This window comes from Artemia sp. Qi Xiang Cuo, chromosome 7, assembly GCF_049724085.1.
Source record: "Artemia sp. Qi Xiang Cuo chromosome 7, ASM4972408v1, whole genome shotgun sequence".
Classification (NCBI taxonomy): domain Eukaryota; kingdom Metazoa; phylum Arthropoda; class Branchiopoda; order Anostraca; family Artemiidae; genus Artemia; species Artemia sp. Qi Xiang Cuo.
In genome coordinates, this window is record NC_142800.1 from 68,927,088 (window position 1) to 68,945,000 (window position 17,913).

General features: G+C 35.7%; 1 protein-coding gene across 3 annotated transcripts in view; it reads left to right on the forward strand.

Moving 5' to 3' along the window:
- The window catches only part of LOC148950636 (xanthine dehydrogenase/oxidase-like), a 354,380-nt gene that overhangs the window by 285,908 nt on the left and 50,559 nt on the right, over nucleotides 1-17,913 (forward strand). For all 3 annotated transcript variants that reach the window (XM_089092523.1, XM_089092525.1, XM_089092524.1), the window contains 2 exons: nucleotides 8,262-8,439; nucleotides 17,442-17,813. In XM_089092523.1, coding sequence (XP_088948649.1) covers nucleotides 8,262-8,439; nucleotides 17,442-17,813 — 550 coding nt within the window. The remainder of the gene's footprint in view (nucleotides 1-8,261; nucleotides 8,440-17,441; nucleotides 17,814-17,913) is intronic.

Sequence of the window (17,913 nt, forward strand, 5' to 3'; positions counted from 1 at the left end):
TTAGTCATTTTCTTCAAACTCCACTGTAAATTTTATATTCTTATCAAAACTATTTAAATGTTTACGGAAAAGGTCAAAAAAATATAAACCGTATTTCAAAATGCAAACCACTTCGTCAATGAATCTGCCCCAGAAACAAGAGCCGCGTTTTCAGGCTCAGTGGGTTTGAACACGGCTTGTTCTCGTCTAGTTTCAAGTTTGTTTGTTTTTCGTCTAGTTTCGTCTAGTTTCAGCGGTTTTTGTAAAAAATTGATTATATTTTTAACTGTTTTTTTTTATTACAAAATGTTTTTAACCCCGTTAATTTCCTTTAAAATTAGCCATTAAACAGCTCTCTACGATATTCCAGTGACCCGCTATCTGAGTAACAGAAAGAAAGAAAAAAGATAGCATATATGCAGAATATCGTGCTTAGAGCCACTTTTCTTGATTTTTAAGCTAATATATTTTCCTTGTTGTTCAAGCCAAGGGACGGTAAGTTTCCTATAGGGGTTTCGACCAGGTACTTCTAATAGCGTATTTCTTATTTAGGTCTGACTTTATGTTTAGGAGTTATAGGCTATTATATATCTAAGTGTTGGACGTGATCGTCTCTTACTAGGCTGCTAGCTACCGCTGCAAACTGGATAGTAAATTAACAAACAGGAAAAATGCTATGGCTTTTTCTTAGTTTAATTATTAAGAGACGAATCTCAGAGAATTAGGAAGATAAGTAAGTCAAGTTGCTAGTACTGCATCATGATCCGATTAATATGAGCTATAGTTTGCTCTCTGATGTAAATTCAAACAGGAAAATTGAAACAGTAAGAGACAATCTGGCTACAGCCTACGATTATGACGTCATTCATCGATCTTGTAAATTAAAATGTGGTTTTTCATAAAATTTGTTTTTCTTTTTTAAAATTAATATTTTTTTAATTATAAAAGGCAATAAACGCGGCAACTTCCTTTAAAATGAGCACTTAAACAGTTCTCTATGATGTTCCAGTGCCCTCCTATCTGAGGAGAAGGCGGTTCTAATAGTGTACTTCTTTTTTTGATCTGACACTATTTTTAGAAGTTATAGCCTTTTGTGTTATTTAGTATTGGTTGTGATACTCTCTTACTAGGTTGCTAGCTACCGCTGTAACCCGGATCTTTTCAAAATACGTTATTTATTTACTTAAATACTTCGATTACTATTGATTATAGTTCATTCTTTAATATAACTCTAACACCACAAGCTGAATTGTGTATTTATATCAGAACTTGCCACAGTACAGTATAAAAAGGGCTGTTCTTGGGCACTGAAGGACTAGAGTTCAACGCGCTCTGTGGCAACCATAATCTCTACCAATGACAAAATACCCTTTCAACATCCTCCTAATGTTTATTTAGTTACTATATGCCATGGTTTGTTCTTTACTAGGTTTCAGCTACATCCGGTGAAACTAGCATTGACCCCATTTATAATGAACCGTATCGATCCATTATGTAAACTAGCGTTCGTTGTTTATTATGACCAGTCCATGACTTAGAACCTTTTCATCAAACATACAACATTTCTTCTGGATTTTACTACGAACTTTTGTCAGAGCGTTTCTAACTGACTTTTCAACAACATCATCTCTTTGAAAGAGAATTTTAATCTATAATGTCGAATATTTTTCAATGTTCTGATAAAAATTTAGTAAAATATTTCTCAATTTACAAGGATCAGCCTATATTTTCGCCATCTTCTTGGACTTTTGAATGTAATTTTTAATTTTGTCTTTATGCTTTCTTAGGTACAGCCCCGCAGAGGCTTTTATTTTTTCATTATAGATTTTGTCACCTTGGTATCTACCCATTATTCTGGTAGCATTTTTTTCTTATAATTGTTTCGGTAATCTTCATCAGCATGATACCACTCATTTATCTTTTGTTTGTCTCCCTCAATTATTGCTTCTCTATAATCTTCATCATTGTGATAACGCTCTTTGCTCTTTTGTTTGGCTCCCTCGATTATTATTTCTCTATATTCTTCATCATTATCATACCATTCCTTGCTCTTTTGTTTAGCTCTCTCAATTGTTCCTTTTCTATAATCTTCATCAATCTGATAACGCTCCTTGGTGTTTTGTTTTGCTCTCTGAATTTTTACGTCTTGATACGCTAGATCTGTTAAATACCTTTCCTTTTCTCTTTTCAGGATGCTATCCTTGTTTTTTGTGCAGTACTGCTTTTTTAACCTACGTCTAGTTTGTTCAGAAGACACCATCTTATTGTTTAAGCTACGTATTCTAATATCCCCCTAATATAATCAAAATTACAATTTAAAAAAACTTTCAGTTACAATAGCTTAGAGTCCGTTCTTCATTGTAATGTCTAATGATCGTCTTTTAATATAAACCTCTACTACCATGATACCACTCAAACCTACATAATACCCCTTTACAATGAACTCTGCCAATCGTTTATGTATCAATGTTTAATCGATTCTTTATGTAACCAGGTTGCTAGCTACCGTTGCAACCCGGATGATCTCTTACTAGGTTGCTAGCTACCGTTGCAACCCAGATTACAAACAGGAAAAAGCTTATGGATTTTTCTTAGTTTGAATAGTAAGAGACGAACCTCAAAGAATTAGGAAGCTAAGTAAGTTAGGTTGGTAGTAATCTATTAAACTTCAGTTACTAGGGGCTATAGTTCGTTCTCTAATGTGAATGCTTCTCGATACGCCTGAATTGTTAACTACCTCTGCTTTTCTTTCTTCAGGATGCTATATGTATTTTTTGTGCAGTACTGTTTTCTTACAGTAGATATTTGGATTGCTCGACTGTGATACTTTTCTCGGTTTTTATTTCTTTTACTTTGTCCCCTTGAGACCATAATATATTTTCAATGTATTAAGCTCCACCCCATAAAATGGCTTAACAAGTCAATTGAAGCAAAAGTAAAACCAAACTAATTTTAAATTTCAGGCATTTTCTTACATTTCAAACTAATTTTACATTTCAAACTAATTTCAGGCATTTTTCTGGTTTGCATTAAAAAAATGAAAATTATTACTAAGACACCATAAATATCTTTGCAGTTAAATAAAATTATTCTAATTAAAAGTTTCAGTAATTATTCTAATTTGAGTTGACAAATATGACGTTTTGTTAAAACCCCCAAGAAATTACTGCATTTTACATAGCTATGTCTACAAGCTTCGTATAGCGGTAAAAGTTCTTTGTACAAATATTAATTTTATTTTAAATGTTTTTTGTTAATTACAAAAGCACGTAGATGTGACAAATTCCTGATGTTAATAACATGAGCCACTACAGTGCTATATATAAATGCAGTTTTTCGTAAAAAATGCATTTTACTGAAAAAAAAATTGTAATTACAAAAAGTTTTTAACCACATCAATTTGCTTTAAAATGAGCTATTAAACCACTCTCTACAATGTTCCAGTGCCAAGCTATCTGAGGAGAAAAAGAAAAAAGAAAGAAAAAAAAGATGCCGTATATGCAGAACATCGTGGTTTCAGCCGCTTTTCTTGATTTTCAGGCAGACACTTTTCCCTTGTTGTTAAAGCCCAGGAACGGTAAGTTTCCTATATAGGGATTTCGGCCAAGGCAGTTCTAATAAAGTACTTCTTGTTTTGATCTGACTCTATTTTTAGAAGTTATGGGTTATTATATTTCTTAGTATTGGACGTGATTGTCTTTTACTAGACTGCTAGCTACCGCTGCCACCCGGTCTAGGTTGCTAGCTTCCGCTGTAACCCAAATCATGACGTCATAATATACCGATTTCATCAGACCTAACATCATAATATAGCATTTTTCTGTTTACGTCATAGTTCTAATAAAACTATGATGACATTTATTATCTAGTATATGAAAATGCAGCTCTTTTTAAAAATATTGATTCTATTTAAAAAAAAAAATAACTACAAAAGCACGTAGAGCTGACCAATTCCTGATGTTATAATAAAATAACCTACCACAGTGTTATAGAAAAATGCAGTTTTGCGTAAAAAAATGAATTTATTTTTAAAATTATTATTTTTATTTACAAAAGCTTTTAACCCCATCGATTTCCTTTAAAATTAGCCATTAAACAGCTCTCTACGATGTTCTAGTGCCCCGCTACCTGAGGAAAAGAAAAAAAAATGTCTTTTATTCAGAACAGGGTCAGTTTCCTATATAGGGGTTTCGAACAAGGTGGTTCTAATAGTGTACTTCTTGTTTTGATCTGACTGCATTTTTGGGAGTTATGGGTTATTATGTTTCTTAGTATTGGACGTGATCGTCTCTTACTAGGTTGCTAGCTACCGCTGCAGCCCGGAAATACTAACTAGGTAAGTGAAGCTAACCACTTGATCAATATTCTCGATACCCAAAATTACCTCTTCAAATTCACTTAGGCAATTCCCTGTCTAAGCAAATAGTCTTCTTAACATTAGTTTTAAAACCTAAAATTGCACCCCGAACTCTTAACCCCCCCCCCCCCCCCAAAAAAAAGAAATACTCATTTTTCTAAAAATTTTATCTAGGTTCCTCAAATCACTAGCATAATTCGAATCTATAAAATTTAAGCTTCCCCGTTTGATCCTTGGTCTCTGATAGCCTTTGTTCTCCGATAGCCTTTGCTATGCTATTTAGGGCAAAGTCCATCAAAATGATTCAAATAAATGGGAATAGAACGCTACCCTTCTTAATTACTGACTCAACACAAAAACAGCTACTATCCTAGGTTCCTACCTTAGCCATTGCAAAGTAATTCTCGTTAATAGTACTAATCACTCATTGTGTTTATTTGGTATACCATAAAAGGATAGGGCCTTCGCTGAAGCAGTTCTATAAGCTGAATCAAACCCTTGCTCATAATATATAAAGCTGCGGACTAAAGAAGTCTGATGACTTAAGGACTTCTCAGTTATTAACCTAAGAGTAAAAATTTTGTCAGTGCTTCCTTTCTCCTTCCTAAATCACCGTTCTTCTCTTATAACCTTATCTACAGTATCTCTAAGTCTGAAAAGCATCATAGAACTAAATTTACTTCCTACATATACAAAGCTAATGCCTCTATGATTATCCCACTCACTCTTATCACTTTTCTAGTAAATGAATTTAATTAAGGATTTTCTAAGATCGCTTGAGCCTTCCCATTTTTCAAAATCATATTGACAATCTTCAGTAATTTATCTCTAACTTCACAGTCACACTACTTGAATACACTTTTTACCAGATTATCAGCATCTGGGGCTTTTGTATTTTTCAATCCTTTTAGTACCGCCACTAATTCTTCCTCGGAAAATAAATCTTCCTTCACTTCCAAAGTGTTACGCACTTATTTCATTTTTTCTGTCCCTCAAATACTTCTTGAGCAAGTCCCTTCTTTTCTCTACTAAACTTAAAGTGTTTTCAATAATATTCCTACCTGTGTTTCAAACTTTCCTCTATAAGAAACCATTAGCGACTTCAAAAACTATTTTCCTAAATTATGTCATCCATCTTCTACATTGTCAAATTTTAGACTCTGGAGTTTAATATGCAACTGTTTCTGGAAAGTTTCAATGAATCAAATCAAAATCTCCTTTATTTCAAAACGCTTACAAGGTCGGGCCGATTCTTGTTTTTTTTTTCGTCAAGACAATAGAAAATAATTCAAAAGTCTAAATCTACAAAATACAATTTTCACATTCAGTGACACGGTCAAACAAATACAGGTTTAATAACACTTACACGGTCGACAAAATTGAAAAGACAAAATTAAAATGACACATATCTATATGCAAAATTAGGCATCTAAGTTATAAAGGCATACAAATCCAGGCACAAAACTTTTTTCATATCTTGCATAGGTTGTAAATACTGGTTGTATTTTTGGCATAGGTTCAGCAACAGACCTTTGCAACCTTTGTCTACAAAGGGTAAAAATCCGGAGGAAGTATATCACGGAGGTTTTTTTTTTCAAGATACCCCTTACCAACTTGAGACTAAGTTGTTGCCACCTTTTTTTAAGGGTAACAAGCTTAAATTCTTGGAGCAGCGATATATAGGGGACTTTAGGAGATTTAGATGCCACAAGTAGGGCACGCTACTGAACTCGCTCCAATGTCACCGACTGGTCGTGAGTAAGGGAGAAATGCCATACTTAACAATAATATTCTAAGATAGGTCTAATGAAAGAAAGATAGAACCTCAGAAGATGCTTGACAAGAACACCATAACGAGATAGCAACTTCATAGCAGAGATACCCGTATTTACACGTTTGAATCTGCTTCCTACTTCTTTGTCCTACTTCATATCTGATGAAATATGGACGCCTAGCAGCTTAATTACGGTGACCATCTGCTGTTGTTGTAGGGGATGATTATAGGTTGGTTCGGTCCTTAAGAAAGAAATTGGAAGTACAACGGATTTATCCATATTCACCACCATGTCGTTACTGGCAGCCTGGTTCTTAATGTGTTCGATGATACCATACGCGTTGCTTGGGGAGTCCTTGTGGCAAATTTCAGTTAATGACAGATCATCGACGTACTTCCATCTTTCTAGAGAGGACTCTGCCCAGCTTGTTTACTATGACAAGAAAAAAAAGAGGACCAAGGATTGTTCCTTATGGCACTCCACAGTAGATCCAAGTTTCACTTAAATTCTCATCCTGAAGTCTACCAACAACTTAATTTCCGGAAGGTAGTTACTCTTCCTAAATTCCAGCTTTGGATTAACCCTAGGCACTACTAGATGGTAATCTGTACTTTTAACATATATAACAGCATTCCTATATACCATAGTCATTTCACTAGGATCACAGGCAGCTTGGTGCTGCGGTGACTTGTTAGTAGTTGTAGTAGCAGTATATACACTAGTAGCTTGCATCGATCCTGCCAACCTTCGGTTTAAAATAGCATGATCATTAAGACTGGCCGACTTACCATCTTGTGAATACTATGTTAACTTATGGGTCATTTTACAATAAAATACTATTTTGGTCATAACTAGATAGTTATAGCTACAAAATTGCAGCAGTCTCTAACCGTTACTTTTTTCTTTTCCTATAGAATATTTACCAAGGCTAGGATACAATCTATTTTTACAAACCTGGTTTTTAAAATCCCTTCATGAAAATACTAATTTTCTACCTGGGCTTCTTTCTATTTTCCTGTAGATGAACTACTATCTACTATCCCCACTACTATTCCCGTGAGCTGGCCTTCAAGGGGAATATGCTGCTAGAACTGATACCTTGAACTTTTTCTAGTAAAATGAGCAACTAGCATCCCAAAATTAATATCTACCTGACTTAAGTGAGACTTGGTGGCTTCCTTGTTCATCATGAGGCTTACTACTTGCTTATGCACCATATCCTTTCTGACTGAGTAAATAAATCATATCCTATATTACCTAATTTCATGTTTCCTGCCCCTGGGACATGGGTTTCTGAAACCCTTAACAAGTCCAGCTCAAAACGTCTGAATTCTACAGTAAAATTTTAAATATGATATCTTTTTTAACACTGAAAAATTCTTAGTTGTAATTTTCATATTATTTGAATCATTGGAATTATTGCAACCTCTTAAAAAATAATGGGTCTTAAGCCAGTGCAGGACAGGGACTAATACATTTTTTAACTCTACAAAAATAAACACTCTACAAAATCTACAAGTAAAAAATTCTATTTATCTCCTAAAAAAGATTATCACTCTCTAAATATTATTTAAAAGGGTCATATATAAAGGTATCAAGTTAGTCTTAAACGGTGTTGAACCGTTTTAGAATATCACTGCTGATGATAAGAGTTTGAATTCTGATTATCCAACTTGTGACTCATAGACTTTTGCTGAAAGCTCAATTTTTTTTTTTTTTTTTTTTACCTTGCTTATTTATGCACTATTTGGTAATACGGGGTTAGGACTTCAATTCCCGCTGCTACAATGCACGGTGACAGGCCTTCCGCATAACCATGTAAAATTAATCCAGCAACTAAAACGTGGACAGCAACATGTAAAAAACATATACACCACTGTAAAAACATAGGTTGGTTCGGTCCTTAAGCATGTAAAAACATATAGTATATAAAAATATATACAATAAACCTGAACAATCTGTATCTTTAATCATTTTAGTTTTGTTCGATCCTTATTTACAGATGCTTGCTTAATAGGAATGAAAATTAAAGAAAGAAGCAAAGGAAATGTAAGGCAAGAAAGGGTGAAAATGTGCTCATAATAAGTTCTCTTCAGATGTAGGTATCGAGGTAATACTTAAAATGTTTCGGTCTCATTTCTCTTCCATAGCTCGAACCGGTGGAAAAAGAGGGGCTTGAGTCTCGTTCCAACGAAATATGGAATCGCATTTCTTGTTACATTTATGGAGCAAGCTGGTGCACTGGTTATGGTTTACACAGATGGATCAGTTCTTCTCAGCCATGGTGGAACGGAAATGGGACAAGGATTGCATACAAAAATGATTCAGGTAGGAGTATTTATGATTTGCAATGTCTACTACTGCAACTACTACTAACAACTCTCTGCAGCACCAAGCCACTTGAGGCCAACACATCTGCACATGCTTCTCATCTGTCCCAATCCATTCAAAGCTTCCCTTCTTAAAACCTCCCAATTAGTTCTTATTTCCTTTTAATTTTTCTTTACAACTTCTTCCCACCTCATTAGGGGACGATCTGGTTTTTGTTTGGAACTAGATTAACCTAGTTTGGACCTCTTTGGCAGGCCACATTTTTCGTACAGCTTTATGTTTCAAATATGATGATTCAAATGGGTACCCAAAACTATCCGTAGACGATTCTTTGGAAATCATCCTCTGAAGCGCCCATATCTCAGAATAATACTTGACCACTGTCATCACTGAACTTTACAATATTCTAATCTTGGTTCACTGACTTATCTTTCTATTCTTCCAAATTTTTTTCGACCATCTATTTATCCACCATTTATTCAAAAACCATTTTCATAATCTGAAACAATTCATCTCTAGCTTCACACCCATCATTTTAAAAAATTCATTTTACGGTACTGATGTTGTTGTAGAATAAGACAGAATAAAAGCATGATAAAAAATTGAATGGAATAGCTATTTAACTTAGAATTTTAGTTTCAATTTATCTTTTCAAAGGCCACTTACTCACAAGTTGAAACAAACTTGAGCGATTTAAGCTAGAATATTTTATTTCTTTTAACTGTATTCTTAGCATCAATCGGGAATGTAATCAATTTAGAAGATGCCAAGATAATTTAAGTTTTTTCAAACTACAAGCATTATATGTGACCTCACATATAGGCAGAAAAGAAATTAAATTAGTTATTAATATCAGATTACATTTCAGATTAAAATTACAATCGACTTATCTGAAATTACAATCGACTTATCTGTCTTAAATCACAATCGACTTATCTGTCTTGGCTTTTCTCTTTCTATAATAAGCCATGTCTTGTTGCAACCTACTGCAAAATACATGATAACTTCAAATTCAAAATCAACGGACTCGAGCGATTTTTGCCTTCACAATTACTTGGACTACCTGTCTTGGCTTTTCTCTTTCTACAATAAGCCATGTCTTGATGCAACCTACTGCAAAATATATGATAACTTCAAATTCAAATTCTTTTGAATTTGAAGTTATCATGTATTTGTCAGTAGGTTGCATCAAGACATGGCTTATTATAGAAAAAGAAAAGCCAAGACAGATAGTCCAAGTAATTATGGAGGCAAATGTTTAAATGGCTGCGGCACGGGTAAATAGCGGGAGTAAGTAAGACTCTTATTGGACACATACTTGTTTGTTAGTTTTTGGAAAGGCACGCCTGCCAAGAGTCTCAGGCATGTTGACCAAGAATTTAAATTTGACATAGGACCGTTAGATTGCCCAGAATGAGAGGCAAACAAGGCACGCCCGCCTATGGTCTTAAGAAGGTTGACCAAGAATTTAGAATTGACATAGGACCATTAATTTGCTTGAAATAACAGGCAAACAAACAATCGTTTAAATCCATCTTTATCTTCCAAATAGTACCTATTCGTTGCCTAAGCTCAGCCCCCACATTCTGAGAAAATTTCAATTTTTCAAACAAATTTTTATCTGATTTTCTTGTTAGGTTGTAAATTGGATTGTATTTCCAACTAAGACAATTCTATAAACATATAAAATATATCTTTATATGTAGAAATATGTATTTATAAGTCAATAATATAATTAATACAGAACCATACAAATAATAAAGTTCAAACGAATATTGAAAATAGTTGCGACAAATTCGTAGGTATGTATATATGAAACTTTAATCTATGAGTGACAAGGGAGGGCTTACATACCATTCAACATTGACTGGGACGTATTGAGTTTAAAACTAAACCTAAATGAAATGATTCTCATTGATTGTACCTGAGATTCGGTAGATTCATCTACGAGCAGGTAACTTGTCGTATGTTAAGGATGGAATGGGTTAATTAAGTTATCTATGATAAGATTCGGTGCTATAGATTGTATTTTCAGTAAGGAAGTATACTACTTATGGGGTAAATGAGAAGTGCCAAAAATGTGGCGCTTATTTCAGGAAAACTCGTGTAAGCAAAACATTGATCTGCACAAGATGTGTTGGTGGGATTGCATCTTTTGGCAGAAGTTCCCATCTGCTAAAATTAACTTTTACTTGTATCATTTATTGCAATCTTTATTCTTTTTTAAGGGTCGGCAGAAATTCCTTTGAAGTGAATTTTTCATTTTCTTTAACGTTAGCTTAAAGCCTAAGTCAAGCTAGTGGAAGAAATCAATTGAGAAGATAAAGGCCGAAGCAAATGAAATATATATTTCACAACTTGAAATTACTCTTCTTGTACTCGGACATAATTTTTTTTTTGGGGGGGGGGGGGATATTTTTCAACTTTTTTATTATTAATTTTCGGGTTAAGTAAAAAAAGACAAGAAAAAAGGAAGAAAGTCCATTGATATCACTGAAGTTCAAATCTTTCAGCTTCGCTGAAACAAGAAATGTCCAGTTGATTTATCGACTAAGACCTAATGAACCACTCTGAACCATATCAACTGCTTTGATTTAATGCTCTCATGTTTTTACTGAAAGATTATTATGCTTATGGCATCAAATTTATGTTATGTTTGAGAGCTTTATCTTAGAAAAGATCAATCTCGCTTGATATCTTGAAACTATTTATTCTTCAGCATTGCTGGAACTTAATATATTCCAGTGCATATATGAACTAAGTCCTCCTATATGGGGTAGAGCCTCAATTTTTTGTGAGATAGTTTAGCTTATTAAGGAGTTGTGAAGTGGAGGCCATGGATAAAATTGCCGAGGATCTGGAAGATGCAGCTAGATGGCATAATAGTAAAATATTGTACTGGCATGTTAATAAATTGAGAGGGAGTAGTGAATGCGGATTTGGCCCAGTTAAAGATAGGAATGGGACCACCATTAGCGATACGGAAAGAACTAAAGAGAGATGGGCCGAATATTTTGAGAATTTGCTTAACTGAGATAGAGTTGAAGGAAAAAATATAGAGGAAAATGAAAAAGTTTGTGATACCTTGGATGTGAAGGAAGATTTGTTTTGTGAGGAGGAATTAGCAACAGTACTAAAAGGATTAAAGAATAATAAGGCTCCAGATGCTGATAGGGTGGTAAAGGAGTTTCTGAAATATAGTGGCTCTGAGGTTAGAAATAAGTTACTGAAGATTATGATTTTTGAAAAAGGGGAAGTACCTAACGATCTTAGGAAAACCTTAATTAAGCCATTTTATAAGGAAGGTGATAAAAGTGAGTGCGGTAATTATCGAGGTATTAGTCTGGTCTCTGTAGGTAGTAAATTACTTAGTAATATGATACTTTTTAGACTGTGAGATTCCGTAGACAAAGTCTTAAGAAAAGAACAGTGCAGTTTTCGAAAAGGTAGAGGATGTGTCGACCAAATTTTCCCTCTTTGGTTAATAATCGAGAAGTGCCTGAGTTATCAAACACCTTTGGTCCTCAGTTTCATAGATTATGAGCAAACGTTCGATTCTGTTGATAGAAGTGAATGTCTTATTCTTGTATGGTATACCAGACAAATACATAAAAGTGATTATTGCTATGTACGAGAATAATACTGCTACGGTTAAGGTAGGAAATGAGGTTAGCAGCTGGTTTTGTATTAAATCAGGAGTTAAGCAGGGTTGTGTTCTATCCCCCTTTGTATGAATTATTTTGATGGACTTTGTTTTAAGGAGCACAGGAAAAGCAATGGGAGACCAAGGAATCAAATGGGGAGGAAAAAGTCTCCTGGACTTGGATAATACTGATGATTTAAGCATCCTAGATGAAAGTGTGAGCAAAATAAAAGAAGTTTTAGAGGTTTTGCGAGTTCAAGGTGCTAGAATTGGTTTGAAAATTAAAGTTAGGAGGACTAAGTCACTAAGGCTAGGAATAAGCGAATATAAAAAGGTCACGTTGGGTAATGATACGATTGATCAGGTGGGCAGCTTCACTTATCTTGGTAGTATTATTAGTAAAGATGGTGGGAGCAGTGAAGATGTTAAAAAAAGAATAGCCAAGACTCATGTTTTTTTTTCACAGTTAAAAAAAGTTTAGAAGAATAGGAAGATTAGTTTGCAAACCATGATTAGAATATTAGAAGCTACAGTGATGACAGTGGTCAAATATGGCTCTTAAGTATGGATGCTCAGAAAAGCGGAAGAAGATTTGCTAGATGTTTTCCAGAGAAATTGCTTAAGGATTGTTCTGGGTACTCGGCTAACTGACTGTATTTCAAACAATAGGTTGTACGAAAAATGTGGTTCAGTACTGCTCTTCAGGGTAATAATGAAAGAAAGGTTGAGCTTGCTAGGAGACGATGGGCCGGTGCATGATGAGAGATTGCGGAAGATTGATATTTTCGGCCAACCGTCAAGGGATAAACGGAATGCAGGACGTCCCCGTGTGGGGTGGGAGGACGTCATAAAGAAAGATTTAAAGGAAATGGGAACTCCGTGGTCGGGTGTAAAAAGGGAGGCTTTGAATAGATTGGGGTGGAGGAGGAGCGTGCGTAGCTTTGTTGGCCTCAGGCGGCATGATGCTGCGGTGAGTTGTTAGTAGTAGTAGTAGTAGTTGTTGTTGTAGGAACTTCGAAGTGGGCTTATTCGATTGAAAGTTGAAAGTTATAGCATCCTCTTTAAGAGAAAACGTGATTGGAGGGCAAGCAAACCACCCCCCCCTCCTACACCCTTTTTTTGCTCAGATAAAATAAAATAAAATGTTGAGACAGCCATTTTACTCAGCATTGTTAAAAGGTAAAATAACTATGCTTTTGGGAAGACTTGACCCCCACACCCACTGGGGGAAGGGCCTTTCCCTTTCCTACATATGGTTTTTTCTATTGAAAAAAGGAGACATGTTTTATCCTTGGTCTCCACAGAGGCTAAGGGTATTAAGGTGATGTTTCAGGGAATCTTAAGGGGAGTTTTGAACTAAATCAAGACCCACTATAAGCATGCGGGTTGTCGAAGAAACGTATTTAGGCAACAGCTTAGGGTAGCCTATTAATTTGGAAGTTTCAGGAGATGATCAGGGGGATGCTCAATTGACTAAAAAGTAATATGGGCACACTAATACCCCTAATACTACTACTGCCCCTGATTCTACTACAACTACTATAACTACTAGTACTGCTACTAAACTACTACTGCTACTACTTCTACTGCTACTGCTACCAAGGCTACTAAGGTGGAAACTTCAGGGAATGTCGGTGGGGGGTGGGAATTGAACTAAATTGAAACTTACTATATGCAGGCAGGTTGTCAGAAGGGCGTATCAGCAATATCTTAGAAACGCCTCTGAGTCAAACAGTTCGTGGTAACGAACTGTAAGTAAGGAGCGACCCGGCTCAATAGTAACCGAAACTCTAAATAACGAAATTCTGATGCCAATAGATACATAAAAAAGAATCAGATTTTAATACTGATTTCAAATACATTAATATCATCAAGTTTAGTCTTACCCATCAAAAGTTACGCGCCTGAAAAAATTTGCCGGATTTTCAAAAAAAGGGGAAACACCCCCTAAAAGTCATAGAACTTTAATGAAAATCACACCATCAGATTCAGTGTATCACAAAACCCTACTGTGGAGGTTTCAAGCTCCTATCTGCAAAAATGTGGAATTTCATATTTTTTGCCAGAAGAAAGATCACGGATGCGTGTTTATTTGTTTTTTTTTTTTTTTTCCCAGGAGTGACCGTATTGACCCAGTGGTCCTAAAATATCGGGAGAGGGCTCATTTGAACAAAAATTAAAAGCTCTAGTGCCCTTTTTAAGTGACCAAAAAATGGAGGGCAACTAGGCCCCCTCCCACGCTCATTTTTTCCATAAGTCACCCGATCAAAATTTTGAGATAGCCATTTTGTTCAGCATATTCGAAATTATAATAAATATATCTTTTAGGATGACTTAATCCCCCAAAGTCCCCGGGGGGAAGGCTGAAAGTTATGCACTTTACCCAATGTTTACATATGGTATTGGTTATTGGGAAGTGTACAGACGTTTTCAGGGGGGATTTTTTCTGGTAGTGGGGGGCAGTCGGGGGTTAAGTGGGAGGATCTTTCAACGGAAGAAGTTTTCATGGGGGAAGAAACATTGCTATGAAAGGGGCACCGAATTTTCCAGCATAATTTAAAAAAACGATCAGAAATTAAATAAAAGAAACAAGTTTTCAACTGAAAAACTATTCAACATCAAAACTTAAAACGAACAGAAATTATTACGTATATGATTGGGTTCACTCCCTAGTCAATACCTCGGTCTTTACGCTAAAGTTTTTTAGTACTACCATAAGAGCTATTTATTCTAATTAACGGCCTTTTGGATAAAGGGCTTATTCTTAAAGAATAGGAAAAAACTCAAACTTTAGTGTAAAGAGCCATGTACTGACTAGGTGGCGAACCCCCTAATATACGTAATAAGAATATACGAATATAGAAGTTCGTTACGTAAGTTAATTCGTAAGTTATGTCAGAACAAAATTTCGAGAAAGCCAATTAGCCAAAAAAAGGAGAATTAATATGCGAATTTCGTTTTAATGATTCATGTACGGTGAGCCTAAGTCAAAGCTGCATTAATTCAAAAACGTTCAGAGATTAACTAAAAAACGCCTCGCTCTTTACGCTAAAGTTAGACTCTTTCTCACAACTCCATTTTTTACAACAATAAAAAAAACTTTAGCGTAAAGAGCAAGGCGTTTAGGAGGGGACAGCCGCTTTCATATATGGAATAATTTCTGTTCGTTTTAAGTTTTAATGTCGCTCCTTACTTTCAGTTAAAAAAAAACTTTTTTTTTAGTTAATATCAAGTAGGAACTTACCGGTTGTGTTGAGGGCGATGCTGAAGTAACCGACAGATATTATGTGCAGACTAATGCTACTATTTCCACTGCTACTACTGTTACTACTCCTGTTACTTTTACCACTCCTACTGTGGCTACTAATGCTATGACCACTGCCAAAACTATTACTAAGGCTATTAAAGTGAAAATTTCCGGGAATTTTGAGGGATTGTTGAAATAAAAACTAAAACCTAAATACTATGTGCATGCAGGTTGTAGAAAGGGCATATCAGCAATATCTCATTAAAGGCTTAGGGGATTAAGTTGAAAATTTCAGGACAGGATGAAGAGGATGCTCGACTGACCAAGGCGTAATACGTACATGCTACTACTATTACTACTGCCATGGTTACTACTACTACTACTACTGCTTCTACTGAGGATAAACGTATGAACACGAAACCTTTGTGTAGTCAATTGCAATTACAAAGAGTAGTGGAAACAAGACGCACCCTAAGTTAACTCTTCACGGGACGTGGAAGAAAAGGGTTTGGTCATCTGGTGTCTTTATACAGCACTCACTGTCTTCATAGAGAGCAAGGATTAGTAAAACTATCGTTTTGGGGATTCCGTAGTGCAGTAGTATTTTCAACAGACTCTGGCGATCTAATGAGTCAAATACCTTCTAAAAATCAATGAATATCTCAATGATAAATAACAGGTCTGCACAAGAATAGTTAGATCTGAATCCATTCTGCTAATCATGGAGGTGTCTGTCGAGCTGTGAGCTGCTTCTCTGCAGTAAAATGTATGACATCAACTTGCTGTGCATAGCAAGCAGGAAGATTTCGTACAAGTTTCAAAGGATGGTTGCATCCTCTTTCTTGAAGATCGCCATGAGGATACTGCGTTTTCAGTCAGAAGGTACTTTGTATGTCACTCATATTACTGAAAACATGGCTGTACAGATATTCAGGCATGTCACAACGGTTACTTTTATCATTTCGGCGGAAATTCAGTCTTCGCGGGTGACTTCCCATTTTGCAGCTTTTTTGCTGCTGCAGTAATTTCAGTGGGTGATGGCAAATCCTTGTTAACATTTAAGGAGAACAAAGTTCTTGCTGGAATCTCAGGGGAGTTTTCTGGTGGAGGTCTAAACAACGGTTTTTCAAAGTTGCTAGCCCAGACTTTTTTCACCGCAGACTGCTCGGTTACAAGGATAACCGACTTGTCTTTTACCAGCCCATGTTGAATAGAAGATTACAACAATTATTGAATTTTAATTTTATATACAGCTCTTGAGTCATCTATCTTCGCTACTTTTTCCGACTGCGCTTCTTTCCGCTCAAGCAAGTTTCTCTGTTCATTTATGGCACTCTTCTTCACTTCTTTATCCGCGGCTCTCTATCCTTCGTTTCTGAAGATCTGGCGGTCTGGGACTTGTCTTTCGATCAGTGATGCTTTAACTTTTTTCCTTTTCTCTGTACGGTCCCATGTTTGGTCAGACAGCTACTTGTGCTTTGGGCTGTTGCAGTAGCCAAGGGTGGATTTCACGGCATCGGTGGAAGCAGAACTTTATGTTTTTCCAGGTTTATTCACAGTCGGTGTCATCAAGTAAAGACTGGGCTTCAAATGTATTTTGCATCTCCGACTTATAGATTTGCTTGAATTCTCTCACTCTCAGTTTTTTCGAGTCGAAAGACTGGGTTTGACGGAGCATGTTTGGTGTTTTATTTCTTTTTAATTTGAGGCATACTTTTGCTGTCATCATATTGTGACATGGGCTAACGTTAGCTCCTCTATAGCCTCGTATATCAAGTAGACTTCATCTTCACTTCTTGCTTCAGACAACAAAGAAGGAGTAGAGCCTATATCGTTGGAGATGAGTCGAATTTTGAAAGGACGGCTGGTTTATCCAAATCTCCTATAAGCTGTCAAATTTTCGAGTAGAGGCTTGCAATAAAAATTCCTCTATCTGTGTATGTGTTTTTTTTACAACAATTTTTTTTAGCTACAACCTAAGCATTTCTTAGGAGTTATAAATTGTTTGAATTAGAAAAATACAATTAAAATTACCACACTCAGACTTTTTAGGTGAATCGTAAAAATCAAGGTAAATGAATAATATTTTTTTTTAATCATTTGTTTTAGATTGTCAGTCGAATCTTTGAAATTCCTGTCGACCAGATTCATGTCATGGAAACAGGTAGCGACAAAGTTCCAAACACGTCACCTACAGCAGCAAGTTTTAGCTCTGATCTTAACGGTATGGCAGTAGTTGACGCGTGTCAACAAATACTTGAAAGATTGAAGCCATACAGCACTTCTAATCCAAATGGAACGTGGAAAGATTGGGTTTCTGCTGCCTATTTCGACAGAGTTAGTTTATCTGCGGCTGGGTTTTATCGTGCTCCTGGAAGCGGTTACAGTTTTGAGACAAATCAGGGTAATCCTTTCTACTATTTTTCCTATGGTGCAGCTTGCTCAGAAGTGGAAATCGACTGTTTGACTGGAGATCATAGAGTAAGCTATTTTTGGCTTTTTTATTGTGTTTGTAATTTTCACTAAACTAATGTGCGTTTGAATTGTTGGGTAAGATTTCACCAGCTCTATCTTATTGGAA